The following is a 27,379-nucleotide window of genomic DNA, read 5'->3' on the forward strand; positions in this document are numbered from 1 at the left end:
GTGGATTTCCTTTTTTACAATTGTATTCACGTCCGTTTTTAACATCTCTCAATTTTTTAAATCTTTAGAATTATTAAGATCTTTTATTCTAATCACTATTTGTAAATAGGCTTTTTACCATCATTGTTGTAATTTATTATTATCAATTTTGTTTTTAGAGGGCCACTAGGAGAATACTTTTCATAGTAAGTGGTGTCACCCTCTTAAAATAAAGGTTATATAACAATTGACAAATTAAGCACAAAGTCAAATAGCTATTCGAAACGAAATCATTTTTATTCTTTGTTCCTCTCATCGAAGAACCTTCAAGAGAGAAAAAGGAGAGAAAAAGAGAGAAAGAACTGGTGAAAACAAAAGGTACCTTCATAACACACTTATAGAAACATACCTTTTAATAGCCCTTTTTTGTCCTTTTATTTCTATCAATAACAACAACAATAACAATAACAATAGTTTATTTACCCACGCAGCACTAAGGAGCTTACGTGCCTTAGAACTATTACTATTTACCACAAATAAACTATAATAGTGACACCACTTCGAAATTATACCCTGAAAATATGTACATTATAGATAATTAAATTAAAATGATTATGATAATAATAAATCGTAAATTATACAGCTAAGAATATTAAAACATATAATTTCGCAAGGCTTTTTTAAAGTCGTCGATTCCTTGGACCTCTCTTATTTTTGCGGTCAAGAAGTTTCACAACATGGCAGCAAAATTTTTGCGGTCAAGACGTTCCACAACATGGCAGCAATGTGAGAAAAAGATTTGTTTACTCACTCTGAATTGAAACAAGAAGAACCTTTCCGAAAAAAAAAAAAACAAAAAAGACAAAAGGAGAAAACAATGAACGTGACTGAAGGTGCGCTATACATTACTTCTATATTTATGAATAGGTTTAGGTCAAACAGACTTTATTTTGTTCTTTTAAACCTGTATCCTGAACAATGGAAACAAATTTGTGTCCCGGGGGGTACTCAACAAAGTTTCATACGAGTAGGCTCCGCCCTGAGGTCCAACCCCGTACTCTTTTATATACCATTTTTGACAGAGAAGGTGCCGCTTTCGTATACCTTTCTTTAACAAATGGTACCCCTTTCATATACCTTGTTTAGAACTTTGCGTCTCTCTTAACGGCTGTAAATGCACTGAATTTTTGTTTCGTTCTTAAAAGAAAGGGTTTATTCAAAGAGTCATCAGAGAGAAGAGGAGAGGTTTGAAAAGAGTACATCATACCACCATAGTAGGAGTGGGCTTAGTGTAGGCCTTTGTACTAATGACTGCGGTTTATCGAACAGGTCTTAGATAGTGATGCCGAAAGAATGAAATCCCGCAATGCTGCTTTTCTCCTGTATTTAGATGTAGAAGAACCATCCGAGAAGAAAAAGAAAAGAAAAAAACACAAAGCACAGGAGATGACTGAAGGTACGCTTTAAGGCTTTCTGTTTGTTTTAACCCTCGGACGTACACGCGCAGTCATACCCCCACTGTGGTACAAGGAGGGGGTTCCATCAACACCCCCCCCCCCCCCCCCCCGTGGCTTTTTGATATGTTGCAATATTTCGAAACGATTTTACCTTCAGCGGAAATCCTTTGACCTTCTCTACAAGATGAGGTATATTTTAGAGGGGGTGGCGCTGCTGAAGGTCTGTGACGTCACCAAACATGGCCGCCATCTTGGATTTTATCAAGCATTAGAAATCAGGTAAAAACAGTGAGAATTAATAATTTTTTGCGCTTAACATGTAAATGCATGCAGTATCACTCAAAAATGGCTTGACCACCTGCCATTTATGACGTCATATATTGTAACCATAGTAACCCGCCATCAATAAACGTGTCTCAAAATGCGCGCGATGGATAAACGAACAGCTACAGAAAACTTCAGGTGCCGATGTTTTATCGCCTTGGAAAAGAAATCAGAAAAACCTTAGGGGGTGGCAACCACCCCGCTCCCTCCCCTGTACGTCCGAGGGTTAATCCATAAATATGAAAAGAAAATTGGCTTTTTTTTCTTTTGCACATCACAGATTCAGTAATCAAAGGAGTTTTTCATAAACAGATAATAATAATATAAATGGACGGTGTCTTTTTGATTAAATACAGTCCCTTTCTGAGAAGCTGATACAATATTCATATACAATATTTGCATATCTCTTTTAACTGGTGTAAATGCACTGTGTTTAAAACGAGAATAAGTCACAAAACAAGAACGTTCTGTTAGTCACCGCGTATCCATCAACACCCTGTAACAGAAGGCGATGAATTTTTGTTTTGTCGTTAAAAGAAAGGGTTCATTCCAAGAGTCATTAGAGAGAACAGGTTTGAAGAGTACCATAGTAGGAGTGGTATAGTGTGGGTCTTTGTAATGACTGCGGTTTATCGTACTGATAGTGATGCCTATAGAATGAGATCCTGCAATACTCTTTTTCTCTTGTATTTATATTAGATGTAGAAGAACCATCCGAGAAGAAAAAGAAAAGAAAAAAACACAAAGCTCGGGAGATGACTGAAGGTACGCTATAAGGCTTTCTGTTTGTTTTAACCCTCGGACGTACACGCAAAGTCATACCCCCACCCTGGTACTGGAGGGATAAACGAACAGCTACGGAAAATTTCAGGTGCTGACGTTTTATCGTTTTGGAAAAAAATCAGAAAAACCTTAGGGGGTGTTCCCCCCGCCCCCCTTTGTACGTCTGAGGGTTAAAAGGAAATTGACTCCATTTTCTTCTGCACATCACCCAGTGGAGGTACTACGGATTTCAAGTGACAGGGGTGATAGAAGGATTTGTTTGAGTTTGAAATTTTCGATCTCGGGAATTTTTTAGGTAGGAAAATTTTGGCAAATATTTTTTTGGGTAGCTTAATTAAGTAGGGAGTTTTTGGGGTATTCGAAACAATCTGAAGATTTGAGGTAGTTCCGGCGTATCCCGGCTGCGTAGTTCCTCTGGAAATTTTTATGGCTCGGAAATTTGGCATGGGACTTTTTTAGGGTGAAATTTTGGTCCAGGGATTTTTTTGGATTCTGTTTGAAGCCCTAGAGATTTTGTTGAGTTTTTATTTTTGCCCCCATTCGATCATCCCTCTCACTTGAAATGGGGAGCATCCCCCAGGGGCACATCACAGACTCAATAATCATAAACGGATAATAATCAAGGAGTATAAACAGACGGTGCGTTTTTGGTTAAATACAGTGTCCCTTTCTGAGAAGCTTATACAATATTCAAGATACCCAAAACCGGAGTTGAGTGAGGGTAATTGAATCGAACATTTCTACTTTGGTTTTTCTTTTCGGTGTAAGTTCCGCTACATTACAGGCCTACTATCCATCGTTTTAGTTGATATCTGTGACTTTAAATTGAGGGGAGGGGGGCAGGGGGGTATGCTTAACAGGTTTTAGAAACTGATGAGCATAAATTGAAATCCTTCTTTGCTTTTTGCTTTCATAGACGAAACTCCAAAAGAAAAACGAAAAAGAAAAAAGCAGAAGGTGGAGGTGGAAATGGATAAAGGTATACACCAAGACAGGATAAAATAAAAGCCCATAAGAAGGTTCTTAAGCAACTTCCTCCTTAGGGTCTTTTCGTTTTTGTAGTACGCACTATTTCACCGTCTGTTTAAGTCCGTAAGGATTCTATTGTCCTCGTAGCGCACAGCGTAACCTTCGGAGCAAATACCCGCCATCGCCCAGTATCTTTTCGACGAATGAGTAAATAAGCCTTAAAGCCCTAGTATCAAAGTATAAATTCTCATTTGTTTCCCCAAAACGTTTCCTACTCAAGAAGGGCTTTTTTCGAAGGGGCCCATTTCATTCAGGCCCTCGTCCAGCCGACCGTTTAGTTGTCCCACCTAACAAACTGCTAACCAAAGATAATACTTTTTTGATACCTTAAAACTTCAAAACTAATAAGCATTAACTTAAGTCCTTCATTATCATGATTGTTGTTTTTTTTCATAGAAGAACCGTTACCAGAGAAGAAGAAAACAAAAAGGGATGAAGAACTGGAAAAAGACGAAGGTACTTTATTCTTATAGCGGAGCACCGGGCGTGCGCTTGTAAACCCTTATGAAATCGAACACCGTTGCCAAAACAAAGAATCATAATCAAATGAGAATCCGATGCTGTCGTTCTGTTACAGAGCAATACATCAAAGTCAACTTACGGATGCCCAAATAGGGCATCTACGGACTAGTATCACATAACCGAATCGCCGTCTTAGGTCTACTAGCTTTTTGAAAGTTAGCTAATGACGACAAGACGTGCTCGCAAGTCGACTCATTTGAGCGAGGGATCAGTTCCTTAGATCGAGGGTTTAAGTTTTTGGTTTTTGTTTCAAAGATATTTATTCCGATTGCAATGGTTAAAGGCTATTGTATCAAGTAACTGGTTTGCATTTAACAGGAGCTCCACTTGTAGCCTTTGTTAAATTCCTCTAACAGAACGTGACCTCTTTGTTCGATAAAATTGGCCGATGTCAATGGAAACGGGTTGTTCAAAGTTCACAAAAAGTTGACTGGTGTAGCGGCATCACCATTCTACTTAGTATCACGATCAAACATGTCCTTACTTCGGTAGATGTAGATATTAATTTTTTAAAGGTTACGCAGAATTATTATTGAAACAGATTTTCAGAAATTGACAAATTAAGCACAAAGTCAAATAACTGTTCGTAACGCAATCATTTTTATTCTTTGTTCCTTTCATAGAAGAACCTTCAAGAGAGAAAAAGGAAAGAAAAAGGGAGAAAGAACTGTTGAAGAGAGAAGGTACCTTCCTAACACATTTATAGAACCACACCTTTTAACAAAACGTGACTTTATTTAAAACGTGAATAAGCTGCAAAACCAGAACGTCCTGTTAGCTACCACATATCCATCAACACCTTGTAACAGAAAGCGGCTAAATTTTTGTTTCGTTCTTAAAAGAAAGGGTTTATTCAAAGAGTCATTAGAGAGGAGAGGAGAGGAGAGGTTTGAAAAGAGTACATCATACCACCATAGTAAGAGTGGGCATAGTGTGGGCCTTTGTACTAACATATAAGTCTTAGATAGTGATGCCTGTAGAATGAAATCCTGCAATACTCTTTTTCTCTTGTATTTAAATGTAGAAGAACCATCCGAGAAGAAAAAGAAAAGAAAAAAACACAAAGTACGGGAGATGACGGAAGGTCTCCTTTTATGGCTTTCTGTTTGTTTTAATCTATACATATTAAAAGGAAATTGACTCTATTTTCTTCTGCACATCTGACACTCAATAATCAAAGGAGTTTTCATTAACGGATATTAATAATATAAATGGACGGTACCTTTTTGGTTAAATACAGTGTCCCTTTCTGAGAAGCTTATACAATATTCAAGATACCCAAAACCGGAGTTAAGTGAGGGCAATTGAATCGAACAATTCTACTTTGGTTTTTCTTTTCGGTGTAAGTTCCGCTACATTACAGGCCTACTATCCATCGTTTTAGTTGATATCTGTGACTTTAAAGTGCGGGGGGGGAGGGGGGCAGGGGGGTATGCTTAACAGGTTTTAGAAACTGATAAGCCTAAGGTGAAATCCATCTTTGTTTTTTGCTTTCAGAGACGAAACTCCAGAAGAAAAACGAAAAAGAAAAAAGCAGAAGGTGGAGGTGGAAGTGGATGAAGGTACACATCAAGACAGGATAAAATAAAAACGTGGCTCTTAAGCAGCGTCGTCCTCTGGGTGGTCTTGTTTTTGTGGTACGCACTATGTCACCGTCTGTTTTAGTCCGTAAGGATTCTGGATTCTTTTCTCCTCGTAGGGCACAGCCTTAACGTTTAACTTTCGGAGCAAATACCCGCCATCGCCCATTATGTTTTCGACGAATTTAATAAATTTTCTTTTAAGCCCAACCAAAAAACATTAATTACTTCAAAGATGATTATAGTCAAAAGAAATAAAGCAAAAATGGGTAAATAACCCTTAAAGCCCTAGTATCAAAGTATAAATTCTCATTTGTTGCCCCAAAACGTTTCCTACTCAAGAAAAGGCGTTTTTCGAAGGGGGCTATATTTCATTCAGGCCCTCGCCCAGCCGACCGTTTAGTTCTCCCACCTAACAAACTGCCAACCAAAGAGAACACTGTTTTTGATAAATTAAATTTAAAACTAATAAGCATTAACTCGAGTCCTTTATTATCATTGTTGTTGTTTTCGTAGAAGAACTTCCTTTACCAGAGAAGAAGAAAACAAAAAGGAATAACGAACTGGAAAAAGATGAAGGTACTTTATTCTTATAGCAGAGCACCGGGCGTGCGCTTGTAAACCCTTATGAAATCGAACACCGTTTCCAAGACAAAGAAATCATAATCAAATGAGAATCCGATGCTGTCGTTCTGTTAGAGAATCAACTTACAGATGCCGAAATAGGACATCTACGGACTAGTATCACATGACCGAAACGCCGTCTTAGGTCTACTAGCCTTTTGAAAGTTAGCTAATGTCGACTTGACGTGCCCGCAAGTCGACTCATTTGAGCGAGAGATCAGTTGATAATTTTCCTTAGATCGAAAGCTTAAGTTTGTGTTTTTCGTTTCAAAGGTATATATTCCCATCGCAATGGTTAAAGGCTATTATATCAAGTAAAAGGTTAGCATTTAACAGCAGCTCCACTTTTAGCCTTAGTCAAATTCATATATTGATTCACATAAATGTGTATGACCTCTAACAGAACGTGACTTTCTTTTGTTCGATAAAATTGGCCGATATCAATGGAAACGGGTTGTTCAAAGTTCACAAAAGGTGAACTGGTGTAGCGGCATCACCATTATACTTAGTATCATGATCAAACATGTCCTTACTTCGGAACAGATTTTTAACAATTGACATATTAAACACAAAGTCAAATAACTGTTCGAAACGCAATCATTTTTATTCTTTGTTCCTCTCATAGAAGAATCCTCGAGAGAAAAAGGAAAGAAAAAGAAAGAAAGAACTGGTGAAAACAGAAGGTACCTTTATAACATAATTATAGAAACATACGTTTTAACAGCGCTTTTTGCCCTTTTATTTCTATCAATAACAATAACAATTATAGTTTATTTACCCACGTAACTCTAAGGAACTTACAGAAACTCGTTTAAACTTGTACGTGCCTTAACCTATTACTATTTAAAAACAATAAAACTATAATACTACTTCGAAATTAAACCCTGAAAATATGTACATTATCATTATAGATAAATAAATCACAATAATTATGATAATGATAAATCGTAAATCATACAGCAAAGAATATTAAAACATATAATTTCGCAAGGCTTTTTTAAAATCGTCGATTCCTTGGACCTCCCTTATGTTTGCACGCAAGGAGTTCCACAACATGGCAGCAATGTAAGGGAAATATTTTTGTACTCACTCTAAATTAGAACAAGGAAAACCTTTCCGAAAAAAAAACAGAAAAGACAGAAGGAGAAAACACTGAAGATAACTGGAGGTGCGCTATACATTACTTTTATATTTATGAATAGGTTTAGGTCGAACAGACTTTGTTTTGTTCTATTAAACCTACTATCCTGAACAATGGAAAGAAGTTTGTGTCCCGGGGGGTACTCAACAAAGTTTCATACGAGTAGGCTCCGCCCCGAGGCCCAACTCCGTACTCTTTTATATACCGTAATGACAGAAAAGGTACCCCTTTCACATACCTTGTTTAGAACTTTGCATCCCATTTAACTGCTGTAAATGCACTATCTTTAAAGCATGAATAAGTCACAAAACCATGCAGAACGTGCTGTTAGCCACCACATATCCATCAACACCTCGTAACAGAAAGCGGGTGAATTTTTGTTTCGTTCTTTAAAGAAAGGGTTTATTTTAAGAATCATTTTAGAGAGTGCAGGTTTGCAAAGAGTGCATCATACCACCATACGATAGTAGGAGTGGGCATAATCTGGGCCTTTGCAATGATTGCGGTTAATCGTACAAGTCTTAGCCGGATCACTGTTCAGTGATGCCTGTAGAATGAAATCCGGTAATGCTTTTTTTTCTCTTGTATTTAGATGTAGAAGAACCATCCGAGAAGAAAAAGAAAAGAGAAAAGCGTAAAGCGCGGGAGATGACTGAAGGTACGCCATACATATTGAAAGGAAACTGAGGCCTGTTTCAAACGTCGTGCTACTGCTGTGCCGAAGTCAATTGATTGAACTAAATTCGACTTTAGCACGGCAGTGGCGCGACGTTTGAAACCAAGTCGTGCTACTGCCGTGTAGCACGGCAAGCCTTGCCGTGCTACACTGCAGTAGCTCGACTTGGTTTCAAACTCGTGCTACCGCCGTGCCGAAACAGTAAATTATAAATACATTAAAGTATATTTGAAAGTTTGTTAAACCGTTTCTTTATTTTTGTGTTTTGTTTTTGGCAACAGCCGCTCCATTCGACTGTCATTGTGTGAATTAAATTCGACGTCTGAAACCAAGTCGTGCTAGTGTCGTGCTGCAGTCGAGCTACAGTCGAGCCAGCTTAGCACGGCAGTAGCACGAAGTTTGAAACAGGCCTGACTCTGTTTTCTTTTGCATATCACAGACTCAATGATCAAAGAAGTTTTTCATAAACGGATAATAATAATATAGTCGGACGGTGCCTTTTTGATTAAATACAGTGTCCCTTTCTGAGAAGCTGTTACTACAATTCAGGATACCCAAAGCCGGAGTTTAGTGAGAGCAATTGAATCGAACATCACTACTGTTAGTGGTTTTTCTTAACTGAATAAATTCCACTACAGTATAGCTGATATCTGTGACTTTAAAGTGGGGCGGGGGGTATAGAGTGTTTTCACATGACGTCACGGTGGCCATATTGGTGTCCCAAAACAATGAAACGGCGGCCATGTTGGTGTCCCAAACCAATCCTCTGGGAACTGAACTCTTTTCTTATGCAAACGCTTTCTTTTGTTCCAATAAATTTGCATATATGCTGGCCACGTGAGTGAAAACACTCTATATCTTACAGGTTTTAGAAACTGATGAGCATAAATTGAAATCCTTCTTTGCTTTTTGCTTTCATAGACGAAACTCCAAAAGAAAAACGAAAAAGAAAAACGCAGAACAAGGTGGTGGAGGTGGATGAAGGTACACACCAAGACAGGATAAAATAGAAACCTGATTAGAAGATTCTTTAGCAAGGTCGTCCCTAGGGTCCCCTCGGTTTTGTAGTACGCACTATGTCACCGTCTGTTTTAATCTTCGCGTAGAATGACCCGTTACATCCGGAAATTTTAACAGGCAAGAACCACATTCGAGCCACGATGTGGTCTTAAAAATATGGCAGCTACTTTAAGAGTTTTCGACTCCGATTGTGAGTTAATCGTAGCTAATTCTGAATGGGCACCACCGGAATATGAATAACGCGAAACGTCAAATTTAATGTCTTACCTTCGATTAATGCCAGCTTATCGGATTTTACTGGGATTTTCCCGCTACAAACCAACCAAAAACGCGCCATTTTTGTATGGATTTTCTAGCTTTTTCTCGTGCGCGGACTTCTGACCTCAATAGGGAATTCTAAGCGATGCATAACAACAAAGTTGAGTCACATAAAGTGTATATCGTTAATGAAAAATGAATTACGTTTTTCCTTAGAAAGTCATTTTGAAAATAGCGGGTAGGGACAGTCTGAGCCGAAGAATAGCCTACGTTTGATATATTAAAATTCCAACATGACTACTAGGCATTCTGGTCATTTTTCTATAATAGACCTTTTTACCGATACGGCGGCCATATTGAATCAATTCGATAGGATGCCCAGGGGGCATGAGCACATTTCGTTTGTATTTTCGAGCACTTTTCGGGACATTTTTTCTTAAAGTTTTCTCAGAATAAGATTGTAATGGGAAAAAAGATCCTTGAGCCGTGTTTGGATGAAATAATGATCGCCTTTTTCTAGTTTAGTATTAGAAATATGGTCTTTCATTGTATATTTCTCGGGAAAAAGGCGATCATTGTTACATCTAAATACGGCACAAGGATCTTTTTTCCCATTACAATCTTATTCTAAGAAAACTTCAAGAAAAAATGTCCTGAAAAGCGCTCGTGAATACAAACGAAAGGTGCTCATGCCCCCTGGGCATCCTATAATACTCCTTAAATCGAATTAATTCAATATGGCCGCCGTATCGGTAAAAGGGTCTATTGGTTTGGCTCTCCTTTTGTTCAAGGCTCTTCTGGGAATTGCGAGATAATGAAGGCGTGAAACATTTGCAGTTTTCCTCTGAGTCATGTTAGAATTTTGATATCGTAAGCTAATGGCATGTTCAAGCTGCTAAGGGTTATAGGATTTATCCTAAATTGGGAGCCTCGTTTATGCAGCCTCTGATTCGTGTTCTGTAAAGCTAGTTGTACGTAAGTGACAGGGTCTTTCATGAACGGTTGCTGCTCGTAGAAAAAACAGAAATTAAGTTGTTCAATTCTTAGTTTCGGAAGGAAAACGTTAACATTTTTTTTTTTTATTCTTATTTGTAGTCAAAGATGGCGTGGTTGCTGACGATGATTTGGAAGGGTTATCTTTGCAACTTGGGAGTCCGTGGAAATCTCTTGCGCGGCGCCTGAAATTCAGCCGAGCAGAAATAGACGGATTTGACCACTCTGACAAAGAACTCGCAGAGAAATCTTTCAGCATGTTGTGCAGGTGGAAAGAAAAAAGTGGTCTGTCAGGAGCAACTTACAAGGTCTTGTACGAGGCCTTGTGTCATAAATATGTTGATCGTAAAGATTTAGCAAGACAGTTTTGCAATGCGTGAATCTTCAGATCAAAGCGAGAAGAATCAAAAGCTCCTGTGAGCCAGCTCATGGATGAATTGGACAAGTGTAGAAAAGACAGTTCAAAAATCAAAGTAATATTATGGGAACTCGAGATAAAATAATAGAAAATATTATTTTAAGTTAAAAATTCCTATTTATCTTTGTAGCAGGAGACATGTGTGCTAAAAAAGTCTTAGTTTGAGTATTTTAGTCAGCAATGAATGTTAATACAGTCGAAGCTCTCCTTACGATCACTTGCGTGAGCGACCAGCTCCAGTTACGAACACCTTTGTGAAACCCCGTTCGAACTTTGACTTAAACTTTGCAATGAAAAGCTCTTGTAAGCGACCGCGCCCACATTTGGGATTACCCAACTGGACTTTTCCCTTTTTTTAAACTCTCATAAGCGAGCACTCACTTAAATGAAACACTGCGCTAATGGTTCGTTGATAAGGATCTTGTACGGTGCAGTATGTCTTTGAAAAAGTTCAAGGTGTCTACATCAGATATGATGACATTTCTTTTGTTTTTTCTTTATGAATTATTAATGAGTTTCTGTAGCTCTCGCAAGCTACCACCCTCTATTGTTTTACCATGTGGTCGCTTACTAGAGAGCTCATTCTTGTAAGTGACCAGTTCCAGTAACGACCACTTTTTCGAATTTCAGAGGTGGTCGCTTACCAGAGCTTCGACTACATTGTACAATACTTAATGCTGTAAACATTTTTTTTTCTATCAGTTTTTAATTGTATGACATTTTATTATCATTAATTTAATTTTATTTATTTGAGTCTTGCTTCGGTGGCACCCCACAGTCACCCCCATTCTAGGACTAGTACAACCTCGTCCCAGGGTTCTCTCCTACCCGTCCCTACGGGTAGGAGAGAGAACCTGGGAACGAGGTTGGGACTAGCAATTTTTGAATAAAGGTTGAATGTAAGTTAAAGCCTTTCAACAGTCAAGAAGACCTTCTTGTTAGAGGTTTAAGTGCCTTTCGTTCTCCTTGTGAGGAGGTTTTGTTGTTTTGTGATGCATATGTTGTAACCAGGCTGATTAACGTGATAAGGCTGTCAGGTTTGTTTTGGTGTCCCTTGCTTCTGGTTGATACAACAAATTGTCGATTCGTCCAAACAAAAATTAGCCAAAGTAAATTTCCCCATGCAACGTCGCCAGTTTAACAATTCAAGGTCCATGATTCGCAGCTAGCATAAAACAAATGTTTCTTGGTGTCACGGAAAAAACACTGAACTATACCCGCACCACAACAGTGCAAACCAACAATAGTTTCGGCAACTGCAAGAAACATCCAAACATCAGCGGTGGAGTGTGCGAGGTAAGTTCCTTTCCTTCCCCAAGGCGCCCATTTTTTTTCCTATCATGGTTTCTCGTAAACAAACGATTCAGTTAGCAAATACAATTCCATGACCTTTCAAGGGCTCTATCCTCCGCAGAAGCTCAAAGGGACATGGCATGGCGAGAGTGAGTGCGGGCGCAAAATGTTCGGTAAGAGTATTTCGGTTTTTGCGCCTGCACTCACTTTGCGCAGAGGAACGTATGAGAGAGTTCCAAGGGACCACGAGAAAAGAGGACTTTTGCTCGAGTTTGTAAACGTCAGGAGCCCATCATCATCGTCCGGGGCTCCTGTAAAAGTCCTTTATTTTAAAGCTTGCTTAACTCACCTCTAAGAACTTTGCGCTGCAGAACTTTGCGCAGCGGAACGTATGAGAGAGTTCCAGGGGATCACGAGAAAAGAGGACTTTTGCTCGAGTTTGTAAACATCAGCAGCCCATCATCATCGTCATAGGCTCCTGTAAAAGTCCTTTATTGTAAGGCTCGCTTAACCATTCAAGTCCCAATGGTGACCAACATCAATTTTCTCCTAACCATATCCATAGATTGTCCAGAGATTAGGTTATAAGAATTAATAAATTGATCACCTAGGAGAAAATGCTTTGATCTTTTATCAAATTCCCTCAACACATTCTCTAAGGAAATGTATAGAGATCAGTTTGGAGAATTTGTATGTGGATATTGGGGCTTAAAGGGTTAACTCACCTCTAAGAACTCATGAGGTTGACTTGTAGCAAGTTCAACCATTCAGTAAACAAATGAAAACTTTAAACGGGCAAAAACGATCCAACGATTTGGTGATTTACCCTCTTACAATAAATGATTGATTGATTGATTGATTGATCGATCTTCGAAAAGATTAAATTACAACTCTCAGAAATTTTAAAGGTTGCATACTCTCCCTTCATCCTGATCTTTCATCTTCTTATTTAAATTGGTTCCAGTTCCAGTTAGCCTGTGAACAGGCTGTCTGATTGGGGAAAAACATAGTTCCCCGCTCGACCAAAGGCCTGTTCACAGGCTAAATTACAGTCGACTCCCGTTACTGCGGACACCCTCGGGGGGAAAATTTACTGTCCGTAATAGCGAGAAACCTTAATAGCGGGGTACGAGATAGTCTCCCTCGCAGCCGCTTTTTGGATGTCACGCAACCCTCCCTCTTTAGGGGGAACGTTGCGTGACATCCAAAAAACGGCTGCGAGGGAGACTAGGTACGAGAGAAAAAAAGTGTTTTGTCTTTAAACTTGTGAAATAATATAATCTTTTATGGTTTATTCTTTTACAAAGAAGCGGTCGATAGTACTTTGTGTCCTTTTTTTCCTTTACTGTAACCTCGCTTTATTCTTTCTGTTATGCGAGTCACAATTTTGACGAAGTACTCAAGTGTCCGCTATCATATAATGAAAGTGTCTAGATACTTCGCACTAGACACAAAAACCGAGTTTCGCAAGGGTTATTGCGAGATACGTATTTCTAGTTTATGTGCGATGTTGTACATGAATTATCCTCGGTGTGGAGATTGTGCATTTTCAGCAAGTTTTGTAAGGGAGTGTACTGATGTTAGTTACGTTGCTGGAGAAGGTGTGGAGTTAACTTTATATAAGTAAGTGTTGTTGTAGAGGAAATAAAGAAAGTGGAACTGACATCTCGTCGTAAGAAATTTATAATGACAGAAATTATAATCGAATTGGGTTAAAGCCACGCGGTTATGCACCTAGCTAGCAGACTTCCGGTAAAGAAGTTAAGACGACTGTTACACAAAAGGAGAAAAGTAAGGGTATTTGTTTGGAAGGATATACGCAAAAATATCAATTTTTACTATTCCTCCACATTCACAATTCATCCACAACCACGACGCCGAAGTGTATGCTCCCATAGCGTCTTGTTTGTTCTATATCACGCAACAGTCGGCAGCCCAGCAGTTAAACTCACTTTTCGGCGAGTCCAGCCTATCTCTGTTTTGAGCTTTGCCACAGGCAGCCCAATAAACAAACATTCAACATATCCGTATGCTGTCTTTGTGCCACTTAACTGATTACCCGTATGTTTAACATTTCATGAAGGCGGTTTTGTTAGCGGAATGTTATGTGCGAGGTGTTAAGTCATGAACTATGTTCTTACTGGCTAGATGTTGCGATTCATTCATTAACTTGCATCATATGTCTCGAAGGTAAGTTATTTTTATGTGCATTTTGACCAAGCACTGTGTCGTTTGCATATGAAACACGGAAGTGGAGAGTAACTTCATGCTAGGCCAGGTACGAAAAGAAAAAAGCTTAGCCGCCAAAAATAATATGCCCTGATTCGCTCACATATCAGAACACACACGCGAATCAAGCCTATCAACAGAGTACAGATATAATTTATTTGCGCACAAGTGACATTTTAGGCAAATTTTGCGCTTATATCCTGACGTATCTAATCGAACAGAAACGAACTGAATTTCAATCGAATTCAATCGAACTTAATCGTTTCTTAAACTCGATCGATTTCGGCAATCGAATAAATCGGACACGGAGTTCTTCATGAGTTCTATTATCGAACAGACAGTATATATGATCACGGGCAGTCAAGTCTGAAGCCCGTCAACTCAGTACATCTAGTTATTAAAGTGGAATGGCCAGTCTCAACTATGCTCAGTATCTCTCAGTAGACCTTGAAGTTGGTACCTTTTTTGTGAAAAAGAAAAAAGGGGGCAGGGAGAGGAAACTCTGGAATAAAAATGGTATGCTTTGAACCTTGAGTTCATGGGAATCTGTTGGAAGCTTTCGTGGTAGACGCAGTCAGCCGTCCGAGACACTTCAACAAACTGATCTATGATTTCCGCCCATAAATTATCTCCAATATGTTGAGAAAATTGTTTTGGATTTCTTCAAGCCGACAAAAGAAAACTTTTAATTTCTTTAAACTGGTTTAAATAATGGAACCACATTATTTTTGGCTATCGAAGACGTCAAATGTCTAATGACTCGGACAAAAATGACTCTGCGTCTGAACAGTAACAACAGATCCGCTAGCCACACGATCCCGATAAATATAAAACAACATGTCACTGTATATTCTAATCGCCGGTTCAAACGCCGAACTTGACATGAGCCGAATCTGATAAAGGGATAACCAAAATTATCGTTATAACACTGAGAAATAAAGTAAAAAAAGTATTTCAATTCATTAGAACCCCCGTAACTCGACGCGTCTAAAGGCAGTTTTGTTAGAATAGCGGGGGTTCGAGTTATCGGGTCGATTGAATATTCAATTTGCTATATTAGTAAGTATAATGACCGATGCAGTTTACTGATTTTCAGCACTTCAGTAGACAGTACAGTGCAAATTTAGTTTATCTCATCAGGAGAGCAACATAATATTGCACACTTATGATAATACGTAATCTGTTCGTTGCACCGATTTTAAACAATCAAATTGCTGTAGTGTTAGCCCATGGTTATTAGATAAGACTGGTTATGAAAGCCGGCAAACATCAAAGATGAAAACAACGGTGCTACAGTTTATATTGGAAGCTCCCCGACTGTGCACAATCCTTTGATTTTTTGTTCACAAATTGTGACTGAATAAATGTGATGTTTCTATTGGTCAGTAAGTTTAAAATGATAGGAATGCTATTGAACGTTAAATGCACGGTCAGGTCCAAAAAAGCTTAACAAAAACATATAACAAAGGAGTCTAAAGGGTTTCATAGCCATTCCACTTTAATAACTGTGGTTAGCCAGTTTTATTTGTTACTAAATTAGCGCCGGGAATAGGGACCGGGAAACGATAAAGGAGCGTCAAACAGGCACTTAACACAGCTATCATTTTCTTGAACTATCTGCTGATTACTGATGAGATGCTTAAACTGGAATGCGGAGGTGATAACTTAGGGTGCGTTTTTTGGGGGGAATCCGAAAACTGATTTGTGATCTCAGATAATATGGATTCTTCACTACCAAAAAACGGAAGATCCGAAAAAGGATTATTTAACATGACAACGGTTTGTCCTCGTGCTCCTCGTGGAAAAAAAAACAACAACAACAAACTGATCCTCACGGCGAAGACAAGAAGAAAAAGCAACATAAGCTATGATTGAATATTTACGAAATGTTTATATTTCGGTTGGAAACAAAACCCCTTACTCTGGTTCAAATCATATTTAACCGATCGTACACAGTTGGTTTCATTCATGGGACAGCCATCGTCCGTTCGGACCGTTACAGCTGGTGTGCCGCATGGTTCCGTATTGGGTCCATTGCTATTTGTTATGTTTATCAATGATCTACCCTTACATGTTCATACTCAAGTCGACATATTTGCTAATGACATAACTCTTCTAGCGGCTTCCGATTTTGCTAATGTAGAAGATCTTGAGAACACTCTCTTCCGAGAGGTCTCTAAAGTCGATGAGTGGGCAACAAACAACAAACTTCCACTAATTGTTCCAAAACTAAGACGATTCTAATTGATGGTTTGTAATTTCTATGAAGGAGATATAGTTGTTGATTACTAGAAAAGTAAAGAAACTTGAGTTTGGTCCTTATAAATAGTCATTATTCACAACTGTAGATTGCAAACGTCCTTTATGCAAGGTTCTGAAGACAATTACAATCTGCACATTTTATAAACCTTTTTTTGTTGTAGGAATTACAGTAACCAAGAAATTATTTTTAATTACGGTTTGGTGCAGTATCTTCTTGCTATATCAATTGGCAATCTCGAAGTCAAACTCCTTGGTTAAAACCCACATATAAGAACCTGCTTGATTATGCTTCGCTAAACAGGTTCTTATATTTTTGGGAGTTAAAGTGAAAAATTTCTGCAAGTCGGTTCTTAAACCACAGGGTTCTTATTAGTCGGTGTTTACAAATCCAACAATGAACTATATATACTTTAATTCCAAAAATATTTGATATTGCTTCTTTGATATAAACAGTGAGTTGACGGACAGAATTTCAAACTCTGACGTTAGTCTTGTCACGTCTACTACTTTTGCAAGATGGTTAATAAAAAATCAAAAGGCGGTCAGTCAGTAAGACACGGACTACGGACGTAGGACTACGGACACTGTCAAAGACTCTTACTCAGGACTACACTCATCTAACCACTTACTGATTGTACTACTAAAATTCCAAGCAGTCTTGCAATTCCTCCTTTTTGTCATTATATCTAGGCGGGCCAAAACGTACTGAAGATGGAATTACAGCCTTTTGGTGATGAACAATTGAATTTCTTAAAGTTCGCGTCCTTGGTGTTAGATGAATTCCCAAAAGCCTTACGGCAGGCGTTCAAAACCATGTGGGACAAAAAGTATGGACATCGCCCTGGTTTACAGCTTTGGGACGATTCCACCATTGTGAGAAACATGTTTTACATTGAGGAGGCGAAAAGTGGCAAGAAGATTGAAGTTCCCGTCCACCAGTCTTACAATGAATGGGATTGTACCAGCCTTTTCCAGGCCACCATATTCGCTCGATGCTTTGCCTCAAAAGGAAGCACCCTCAAAGCTTTGTACGCAAAGCCCCTAGCTTATGGTAGTTTCCATGCCTCTGTGATAAGCTCTGGCGGAAACAATGAGGAGACATTTGCGCTTTCGATTGATCAGCTTCGTCTTCTTAGGAATTCGCTTTGTCACTCAACCCGATGTAAGATGGACAAAGCGACCTTTGACCAACGCCTGAATTACGCAAAAGATGCGTTCCACGCCCTTGGCGTCTCAACAGCTTTAATTGATGCCGTTGGGAGTTTGACGGAGGTGGATTTTCCTACCAGCAAAGTTTGTCAATTGGAAACCCGTGTAAAAGAAGAGACTGGGAAATACATCAAGTTTCTTGAGGAAGTAAGCTCAGATTTGATTGAGATAAAGGCGTTGTTAAGCGCTATCAAGCGAACAGTTGGAACTGCTGCTAATAAAGAAGACATCGCTAGGTTAGAGCAGAAGATCGCAAAGCTGCAAGAATCGCACGATGAAGTTGACGCTAAACCGACGGCTAGAGGTAGCATCTGATGTTCACTTCTTCACTGGTGATATAGTTTTGAGAGGTTTATGTTTTTTTTCAGCTGGGTCTCTAAGGCAAGCGAAATACAATAAAACTACAATAGTGTGCTTGAAGATCGATATTGACGTACAAGATTAAACTCCCCAAATCGATCCCTATCCTAGAGTTGCTGTTTTCCAGAAATAACTGAGGTAGACGCTTTCTTTGCTATTAAACTGAGTTGTGGGTGAATTTAGATGTTCCAACTTTTTTACTATTAACGGTTTCCCTAGTCTAGACTAAAATCTTCAACCAATTGATCAGTGTCCCGGAAAATGATACCCAGTTCTAGACCCAAACTCTCTGATTTCTGTACCCTTTCTTAGACCAAGTTGCTTTAAAACCACACCCTTCACCGTAGCACATACCTATGAAGCCCATATATATGGCAGTACCCACTCCCCTTCTGGTGGCTGAAAGGCCTGTTACTTATTGTATTGTTTTTCCCCATTTTATGTAAAACAACTGAATGTTTCCCTTCAACAGTGATAATGTGAAACGTAACCTCAGAGTTTGCTTAAATAAGCAAAGCTTTTCCTAATTTTCTTTCTCTCGCGTATTGCCTGTCCAAGACATTTTTCTATTTCTTCGACAGTTTGACAGCGAGCGAAAGCGAACGGGGCGCGATATAACCCCAACACCTCCGCGCATGTGGTGAATAAATCTCCCGCGGTTTTTATTTTCATACGCGCGTTCGAAGACCTCGAAAGAGAAAATAGAGGATCTGTGGACAGGCTGTCGCGCTTAGGTCACTACGCAGTGCATGGAGCATTCTAAACTTTGACTGAGTAACTTATTTTTGCCGCGATGTGTCGTGTATTTAGAGGTTACGAAGCTGATCTGTTTCATGCATATTGGGTATTTAACTCCTGTGGTTTATGTTATGTTATTCTTAGAACAACGCACTAGCCCCTAATTGTTTAGACTGTTCACAGTAGCCTATTTTCCCGTAAGATCGTCAAGATTGAGCGCTTTGCGGAACACGGGCAGCCATCTTGATTTTAGATTTGCCTAGTATAGCCTGGGAAAAAGTGTCAAATCTACAGATTGTCTTCCGTACCGGTAAGGCACTCGATTAGCACACTGTGAACAGTCTACTACTTGTTTCTTCATTTCGCTTAGCGGGGCAAAACTATTTTCATTAGGGTTTTCTTTTTTGACAGCTCTTCTTCGGATATGGTTTAATTGTGAGAAAATGATAAGCCTTGGTCCACGAGTCGAGGCTACAGGGATGGAAGCCCAGTCAATGTCCCAGGAATCCGCGCCAGAATCATTGGTCTCAAACCAACCACAAACTGTGACTACATCTGCAGCAGAATCACTAGAGGAGGCTGCAGCAGTAGAGGCAGCAGTAGTACCTGGCACATCGAAAAGGCCCCGAGTTGAGGATGTTACTGGTTCATGGCAAGACAATGTTGAAAGCGGAGCTATGCCCTCATCTCAGGATGTTCTGAATTTAATCGCGTCAACGTACTTCAAGAAACTTGATCCATCAACACCGGAGGAGTTTAATAAATTTATTCAGTATATGGAGCAAGTGCGTAAAGTTGTGATCGTGGATGTGAAAACCGGAAGTTTAGAAGTCATTGTACAGTGTAGCTCTCTTGAGGTCCTTGAAGAACTCTGGGAAGACTATAGTACAGGTCATCTTAATGAAATGGCGCAGAAATTCCTTGTGACGGAGAGAATTCTTAAAGCGTTTGGTCTAGTTGAAGTTAAACTGACGACGACTATCGAAGAGGAGGAATGCAGTGCTTGTAGAGACCTTCTCTTGTCGAAATTAGAAAGAGGTATGTTCATAAACCAATTTAATCGCAACGTTAATAGTGAAGGTCTATGGGGTAAAAATATTGAATATCATACAATTTACCCCCGTAGGGGGGGTGAATAGTGGTGGATATATACCTATAAACTTTCTTTCTTTTCAACCGGTCAGGTCATTTTAAAGCGACCACTTACTGTTTCAGTTAAGCTGTTATTGTGAGGTCATATATATTTCACTCAAAAGTAAAGTAGAACCCGGGTAACACGAACTCTGTAGTGAAACTAAAAACAGTTCTAGTTAGCGGTAAATTTCAGTGAAATCTTGATCAAGGGAAAGGAAATTTAGTTCACTTTAGCGGGAAATTCGAGTAATCCGAGTTCGAGTTATCAGGGTTCTATACCGTATTCTTAACCGGCGTAACATGCGTTTCCGCGGGAGTTCGTCGAGGAACTTGTGACGAGAGCAAAAAAAAAGGAATGACGGGGGAGGCGGAGGGGATAGAAGGAAACGCTTGCCCGCAAACCCCACTATTTTGAAAAACTGCGTTCGCCCACGAAAGCAGCTTCTGATTGGTGCGGTGCTAGTAGTCTTGATTAAATAGCAATCAATACATCAATCAAACCAGGTATGTTTTGTTTACGTGCGTCGCAGATCTTGTCTTATCTGATTTGTGGTCGCAGATTACAAATGCTTTGGTCTGATATTCATTTGAATGGTGTTTGTGCGGAGGTTTATCAGATCTGAGTCCCTTCAAAGTATAACTGGAGATCGAGCAGTGGGGACCAGCGAAGGCCAATTTATTGGGAATGACGGTGTACGTATCTGACTGCAAAAAATGGACTGTTTGTTGGAGATAACATCAACGGAAATCAGAACATCGGTACTCGACACTAGCTAGAGCCGCCATGGACAAGTGATTTGCAACTTTTTGAATGAAAAGATTCTTTTTTGTTTATTGGAATTTTAGCGGCATGTATTGTAGAGAACTTTTCGGCACTGGCTGGCCTATGGAGAGCAGCCGCTCTGCAAAATTCATAACCGGCGGAGTGAATTGTTCCGGACAAATAATTTCTTTGCGACGTTTTGACAAGGTTTCCGGATGGGATAAAGCCACGTAACGTTCAACACTTACTTATAAAGAACAAGAAATTCCGCAGCAATCGCTTAGAGTTTCAACCTTCTTTTATCTGAAAGTTTTTTTATTACAGTTTTGCAATCGCGTGGAGCATGTTTTAGGCCCGGAGTAGTCAATCGATAAAAATGGGTATCGATAAAAATCGGAAGTGATTTTATCGATTGATAACGAAAATCGGTGAAAACCCGGCGATAAACTAAATTGCTGTGTGAAATCGATAAAATCGATTTTTGCTAATTTTAATGATTTATAACGGACGTCGGCCATTGTTGTTCAGTTGGCACGAGTTAGATAAGTTCAAAAAAACATGTCCACGAGTAACATCTGATCAGCACACACGAAAATAAGAAATGTGGAAACTATTACACACACAAGTTTCTCTCTAAAACCCTTTATTTTGTACCTAACAACAAAAACGGTTCAGTGTACAATGCACTTACATTCAGTTCTCGCAGGCAAGTATCGTGAGAAATACAACCTAAGCCTGAATTTCAGACATTCCTTCGAGTCGAAGGGATGTCTGAAATTTAGGCTAAAAGATTTTTCTCGATAGATTTTCACGGTTTTTCGTTATCAATCGATAAAAATCACTTGATAGCTAAAGATTTGTATCGATTTCGATTTTTATCTATTGACAAATCCAGGATTAAACCGGAACTACACCAATGTTATTTTGAAAGGGTGGCAGATGGGCCCGCTACAAACCTGGCCAATATATTTAAGACTGGAAAAGATAAGATTATTTTGAAGATTTCTTTACAGTCAAGCCAGGTCAAGCGTACCCCCCAAGATCCCATTAATGAATTTATTATTCGAAAGTTGAATCCGTCGGTAGTTGCAGATTCATCTCCGCATTCTTGCATGCGTAATGAGCCATGAATTCACACGCGATTCAGTTACGAAATTTCTACCAGCTCAGTTTCCCTGAATTTGATGTAAATGTCTTCTAAGAAATTTAATCCATTCAAAGATTTTCAATCTGACCAAATACAGAGAAGTACTTACAAAATATTCACGTCTTGGGTGGGGGGGGGGGGGGGGGGGGTACGCTTGACCTGCCTTGACGGTAAATATAGTGATAAATATTTGATTCTTCGACTGTCAATTGCAATTCAAATGTCAATAATGCATTAATTCAGTTTTCATGTTTTGATGAACAGATGAACAGATGTATCTTCCTATATAAATGGATGAGATCTGTAAAAATCAAGATAAATCGATGAACGAAACGAGTGTGTCATCGATTTCTACTGATTGATCGATACAATCGATATCAATCAAATCAAACTTACCGATTTTTATGTTTAAATAGATGCTAAGATCTCATTGGTTCCTAAGCATCAACTCATAGTACCTTCAACCAGTATTGGCTCTATAACAACAACAACAACAACAACAACAACATCTTTATTTCTTACATTAAATATACAAATATCACACCACCTGCAAATAGCAAGGCTAATCGAGGCAGGTGGTGTGTAGACGGCTTAAGATTTATTACGAATAGTTGAAGTGAAAAAGTACAAATTTTCACAGAGCTACAAAAGTTGCGTCCGCACTGTACGCACACATGCGCTCTCGCAACAAACATCCAAACATACAGAGATACAAAGATACAAAGATACAAAGCCACAAAGATACATACGCTCACACCACTGACAGATGAACTATTTTTTCAAAACAGCTCAAAATGTTTGCAGAGAAGTCAGGTAAGATGTCAAAATATCATTACCAAAACTGAAATGAAAAAAATTAAAGTAACAAATTGAAGCATAAATATCAAAATAAACACGATCTGGGTACGTTAAAATATAAGTGGCATGGTCACTATGTACAACAAATCTGAAAACAGCTTATTCTTTCTTGGAAAATATGGGAATTATTGTGGCAATTAAATCTCAACGTTACTTGTCAACATTTTGTCCTACTACAAAACTTCATACACCAGGTATTTTTCTCAAAACTGTATTTCAAAAATAATATTCTTCAAACTTTGCTATATTTATCATTACTACTTACGTATTTCAGAAGTGAATGAATTACATGAACGATATAAAGTAATGCTACATTACGAATAATTTAGTAATACGTGACGGCTTAAGGTCGGAATTTTAACGGGTTTTCATTCAAGGAATGCCATTTGCCTTGCCGGCATTTAATAGTGACATTCTTTCAAGAAATGGGCGCATTTCACAACTCCGTCACCTTCCTGATGACATCAGCATCAAAGCTTTAAATGAGTCACTTACCATTTATAATTTATTTGGCGTGACCTATGGCAATGGCAATCATTTTAAATCAGCAATGTGCCTGCCTTCACCCCGGGTACCATAGACCGGGTGGTACGAGTATGATGACCCGTGGGAACACCATCAGGACTTCGATACTGTGAAATCGCAAAAAAGCCCGCTGCTCGCTTTGGCTATTTCCTATCGTATTCCTTTTATTTGCGTCAGTAGCTGCCAAAAATTGAAAAAGGTGAGAGGACTGTATATCGACAAAATATAAAGTGGCTATAGCACTATTGATTAGGTTTCTTCGAAAAACAGTTTAATAAGGCAATGGTAATATTTAGCACAAATAAAAAGAACACTGAAAAAATATGGAAAAAAATTGTTTGCAAGAAGGTCAAGAAGATGACGATGGGGAAAAAAAAAGGTTTGCAGAAGATAATTTCTCATTCCCCGCCCCCTCCAGAAAAATAGTGGTCCGTCCCTTATGTTATATTTCTTGCAGCTTCTTTAGTTTTTGGAAAATAAGTTTCAGTTGATTATACTCTATCTTGTGTTCTGGTATAAGTATTGTACGATTTTTAAGTAAAATCGGGGTAATCTCGATGAAATTGGGATGATTGACAGCCTTCTGAGAGATGACTAATACACTCAGACACGGAATGCTTAAGTTTTGGTGCACTTCAGTCGGTGACCTTTATCCATTGCTTTCCATTCCCAACCCCTGGCGAACTTCTGTTGTTGATGTTGTACACACTTCAATCACTGTCTCAACATACATTCATGTATCAAAAACTCTTCAAAACGCTGCCTAAATACAAAATACCAAAAATTTAGAAAAACAAGATACTAAATACCCATATTGTAGCACCAAAATACTATATACCTGAATAAAAAGACCCTGGATGCCCAAATACCCAAAACCCCTAGCCGGGCCTGCAAAGAAGTGTCTGATTGATTTAGCGGAAACGGGGAACCAAACTGATTTGATGTGCGAGATGTATCTATGTTACGTATTACATCACAAAACTGAGCGTATTTTTCGCTTTTTGAGAAAAAAATTAAAATTGAAATATGTTTCACTTTCCCTATGTTTTTACACTCTTGGAATCACCATTTATTAGAAAATCTTCCTGCCAAGTTTCAGCGATTTTAGAATCTTTATTCCAAAGATATTTGCATTTAAGTGTGAGCTATACGGTTTGTACCCCTGGGCTGCGCCACTGATCTTAAATATGTTTGATAAAAAAGAAAATAAGCAGGTCTGACAATAAGAAACATTTTGATTTGTGGTTGCAATCCTTACAGAAACTGCTGATATGTACGCTAAATTTCTTGGTGCTGCTCTAAAGCCGCGGCCCCTGGAAATTTTTATGGCTCGGAAAATCGTCATGGGATTTTTTTAGGGTTAAATTTTGGTCCAGGGATTTTTAGGGGTTATGTTTATAGCCCTAGGTATTTTGTTGGGTTTTTATTTTTGCCCTCATCCGATCATCCCTGTCACTTGAAATCCGGATTAGCCCCCCCAACCCCACCCCCCCTCCCCCCTCTAGGGGCACATCACAGACTCAATAATCAAAGGAGTTTTTCATAAACGGATAATAATTATAGTATCATCATGCCAGGACTTCTACCTGGATGAACCAGAAAGGATATACAACAACTGCCTAATTCAATTCTCAGTGGGTACCACCGGAATAACGAGAAACATCAAATTGAAGGTCTTACCTTCGATTAATATTTCACTGGGATTTTCCCGCAACAAACCAACCGAAAACGTGCCATTTTTGTATGGATTTTCTCGTGCCTGGACCTCTGACCTCAATAGACTGGGAATTCTACGCGATGCGTAACAACAAAGTTGAGCCACATTAAGTATCGTTAATGGAAAATGAATTACGTTTATCCTCAGAAATTCTTTTTGAAAATAGGGGGTGGGGATATCCTGAGCCGAAGAATAGCCTACGTTTGATAAATTAAAATTCCAACATGACTACGAGGCTTTCTGGCCATTTTTCTATATTTGGTTTGGTTTTCTTTGTGCTCAAGTCTCTTCTGGGAACTGCGAGACAATGGAGTCGTGAGAGACAATGGAGGCCTTCGTTTATGCACCTTCTGATTCGTTTTCCGTAAGTGACAAGGTCGTTCATGAACGGTTGCTGCTCATAGAAAAAACAGAAATCACGTTCAATTCCTAGTTTCCGAAGGAAAACGTTAACTTTTTTTTGTTTTTATTCTTTTTTAAGAAGTCAAAGATGGCGTAGTTACTGACGATGATTTGGAAGGGTTATCTTTGCAGCTTGGGAGATCATGGGATGCTCTTGCGCTGTGCCTGGACTTCAGCAAACCAGAAATAGTAGGAATTGACCACGCTGACAAAGACCTCGCAGACAAATCTTACCGCATGTTGCGTAGGTGGAAACAAGAAAATGGTCGGTCAGCAACTTACAAGTTCTTGTACGAGGCCTTGTGTCATGAATTTGTTGATCGCAAAGATTTAGCAGAACATTTTTGCAATGCGTGAAACTTCAGATCCAAGCGAGAAGAATCAAAGGAACCTCTCTTGTGAGCTAGCTCGTGGATGAATTGGACAAGTGTAGAAAAGACAGTTCAATAATCAAAGTAATACTTGGGAACTCGTGATACAATAAAAGAAAATATTATTTTAAGTTTACCTTTATAGCAGGAGACATACCTGCTAAAAAAGTCTTATTTGAGCATTTTAGTCAGTAATGAATGTTAATACAGTTAGCGACAGCCCTCTATTGTTTTACCTTGCGGTCGCGTACGACAGCTCATTCTCGTGAGCAACCAGCTCCAGTAACAACCACTTTTTCGAATTTCATCACAGGTGGCCGCTTACGAGAATTTCGACTTTATTGTACAATAATTAATGCTGTAAATATTTTTTTATCAGTTTTTAGTTGTATGACATTTTATTGTCATTAATTTAATTTTATTTATTTGAGTCTTGCTTAGTGGCACCCTACAGTCACCCCCATTCTAGGACTAGTAATTTTTGAATAAAGGTCGAATGTAAGTTATTAGAATAGTTTCCAGGAGTTCTTTTGATGCACATGCCAATCCTATTTTTTTAAGTTTACGAATTTTAAAATTTGAAGATATCATCAAACTCCAAATAGGTAAAGTTATGTACCTTTATAAAAGCGGCCTTCTTCCTAACAGTTTCAATGACATGTTTTTGCTTAACTGTGCATGACGTACATTCATATAACACTAGAAGTAAGAATTCCTTCCGTTAGCCCTACTGCAGGACAAATGTAAGGAAATTTTCACTTCCTTTTCAAGGGCCCAAAATATTTAATTCCCTTAGCTCTGAAATTCAGAATGCCTCTAATGCTTGTGTGTAGTTTTTCGCTTCTTTCGCTTCTCTTCTTTTTTGTTTCTCACCTTTTCTTTCTCGTTTTTGCACTTACACGTTCAGCCTTTTCTTTTTTTATCCTATTTAATGATTATTTTCTATGTTCCAAACAAATTGTGCGTACTTAGAGTAAGATCGCCGATGTCAGTATTGTAATTATTAAGTAGATAACATAATTTTAAAGGTACGTGATCTCCCTTGCCTCAACTTTTTTTAAAATTTTATATGTATATTTTGTGTGTATGGCAAAACAATAAAGCCTTAAGACAGTTAAGTAGGCTAGAGCTTTCTTTTAGAGGTTAAAATGCTCGTGAGGAGTTTTTGTTGTTTTGTGATGCATTTGTTGCAACCAGGTTGAGTAACGTGATAAGGATGTCAGCTTTGTTTTTGTGTCCTTTGCTTCTAGTTGATACAACGATTGTCGATTCGTTCAAATAAAATTAAACTAAAGTAAATATTCCCCAACATCGCTTTAACAATTCAAGGTCCATTTTTCGCAGCTAGGGTTCTTTGACTTTTTAGCTTTTCACTGAACGAAATGCCATCTTCATGCCGTCATTACACGATAGCACTTAATTGATCGCATCCTTTCCGTGATTTGGGGCAAAAATGTAGATTGTTAATTCCTCCAAATAAAAATGTCTATTTCCCGCAATTGGTGTTGTCAGGGTTCTTTACCTTATTAGAGGCCTTAAGATCGAGGTTTGGTCATCTTACGCCGCA

The 27,379-nt window shown here is 38.8% G+C and overlaps 2 protein-coding genes across 2 annotated transcripts; both read left to right on the top strand.

Moving 5' to 3' along the window:
* Window positions 1–170: 170 nt before the first annotated feature.
* Window positions 171–27,226, top strand: LOC140947471 (uncharacterized). The gene is made up of 13 exons (XM_073396584.1): window positions 171–185; window positions 301–357; window positions 1,370–1,435; window positions 3,460–3,522; window positions 3,969–4,028; window positions 4,718–4,777; window positions 5,592–5,656; window positions 6,191–6,253; window positions 6,924–6,981; window positions 8,032–8,097; window positions 9,037–9,099; window positions 10,489–11,954; window positions 27,142–27,226. Exons 3-12 carry the CDS (start codon window positions 1,426–1,428, stop codon window positions 10,764–10,766), a joined length of 786 nt encoding a protein of 261 aa, XP_073252685.1. The 5' UTR covers window positions 171–185; window positions 301–357; window positions 1,370–1,425; the 3' UTR covers window positions 10,767–11,954; window positions 27,142–27,226.
* Window positions 14,158–25,798, top strand: LOC140949117 (uncharacterized). The gene is made up of 4 exons (XM_073398353.1): window positions 14,158–14,287; window positions 17,279–18,101; window positions 19,307–19,984; window positions 25,521–25,798. The coding sequence occupies exons 2-4, from the start codon at window positions 17,300–17,302 to the stop codon at window positions 25,796–25,798; spliced, it is 1,758 nt and encodes a 585-aa protein (XP_073254454.1). The 5' UTR covers window positions 14,158–14,287; window positions 17,279–17,299.
* Window positions 27,227–27,379: the final 153 nt, after the last annotated feature.

This window comes from Porites lutea, chromosome 9 (genome assembly GCF_958299795.1).
Source record: "Porites lutea chromosome 9, jaPorLute2.1, whole genome shotgun sequence".
In the NCBI taxonomy this organism is placed as follows: Eukaryota; Metazoa; Cnidaria; class Anthozoa; order Scleractinia; family Poritidae; genus Porites; species Porites lutea.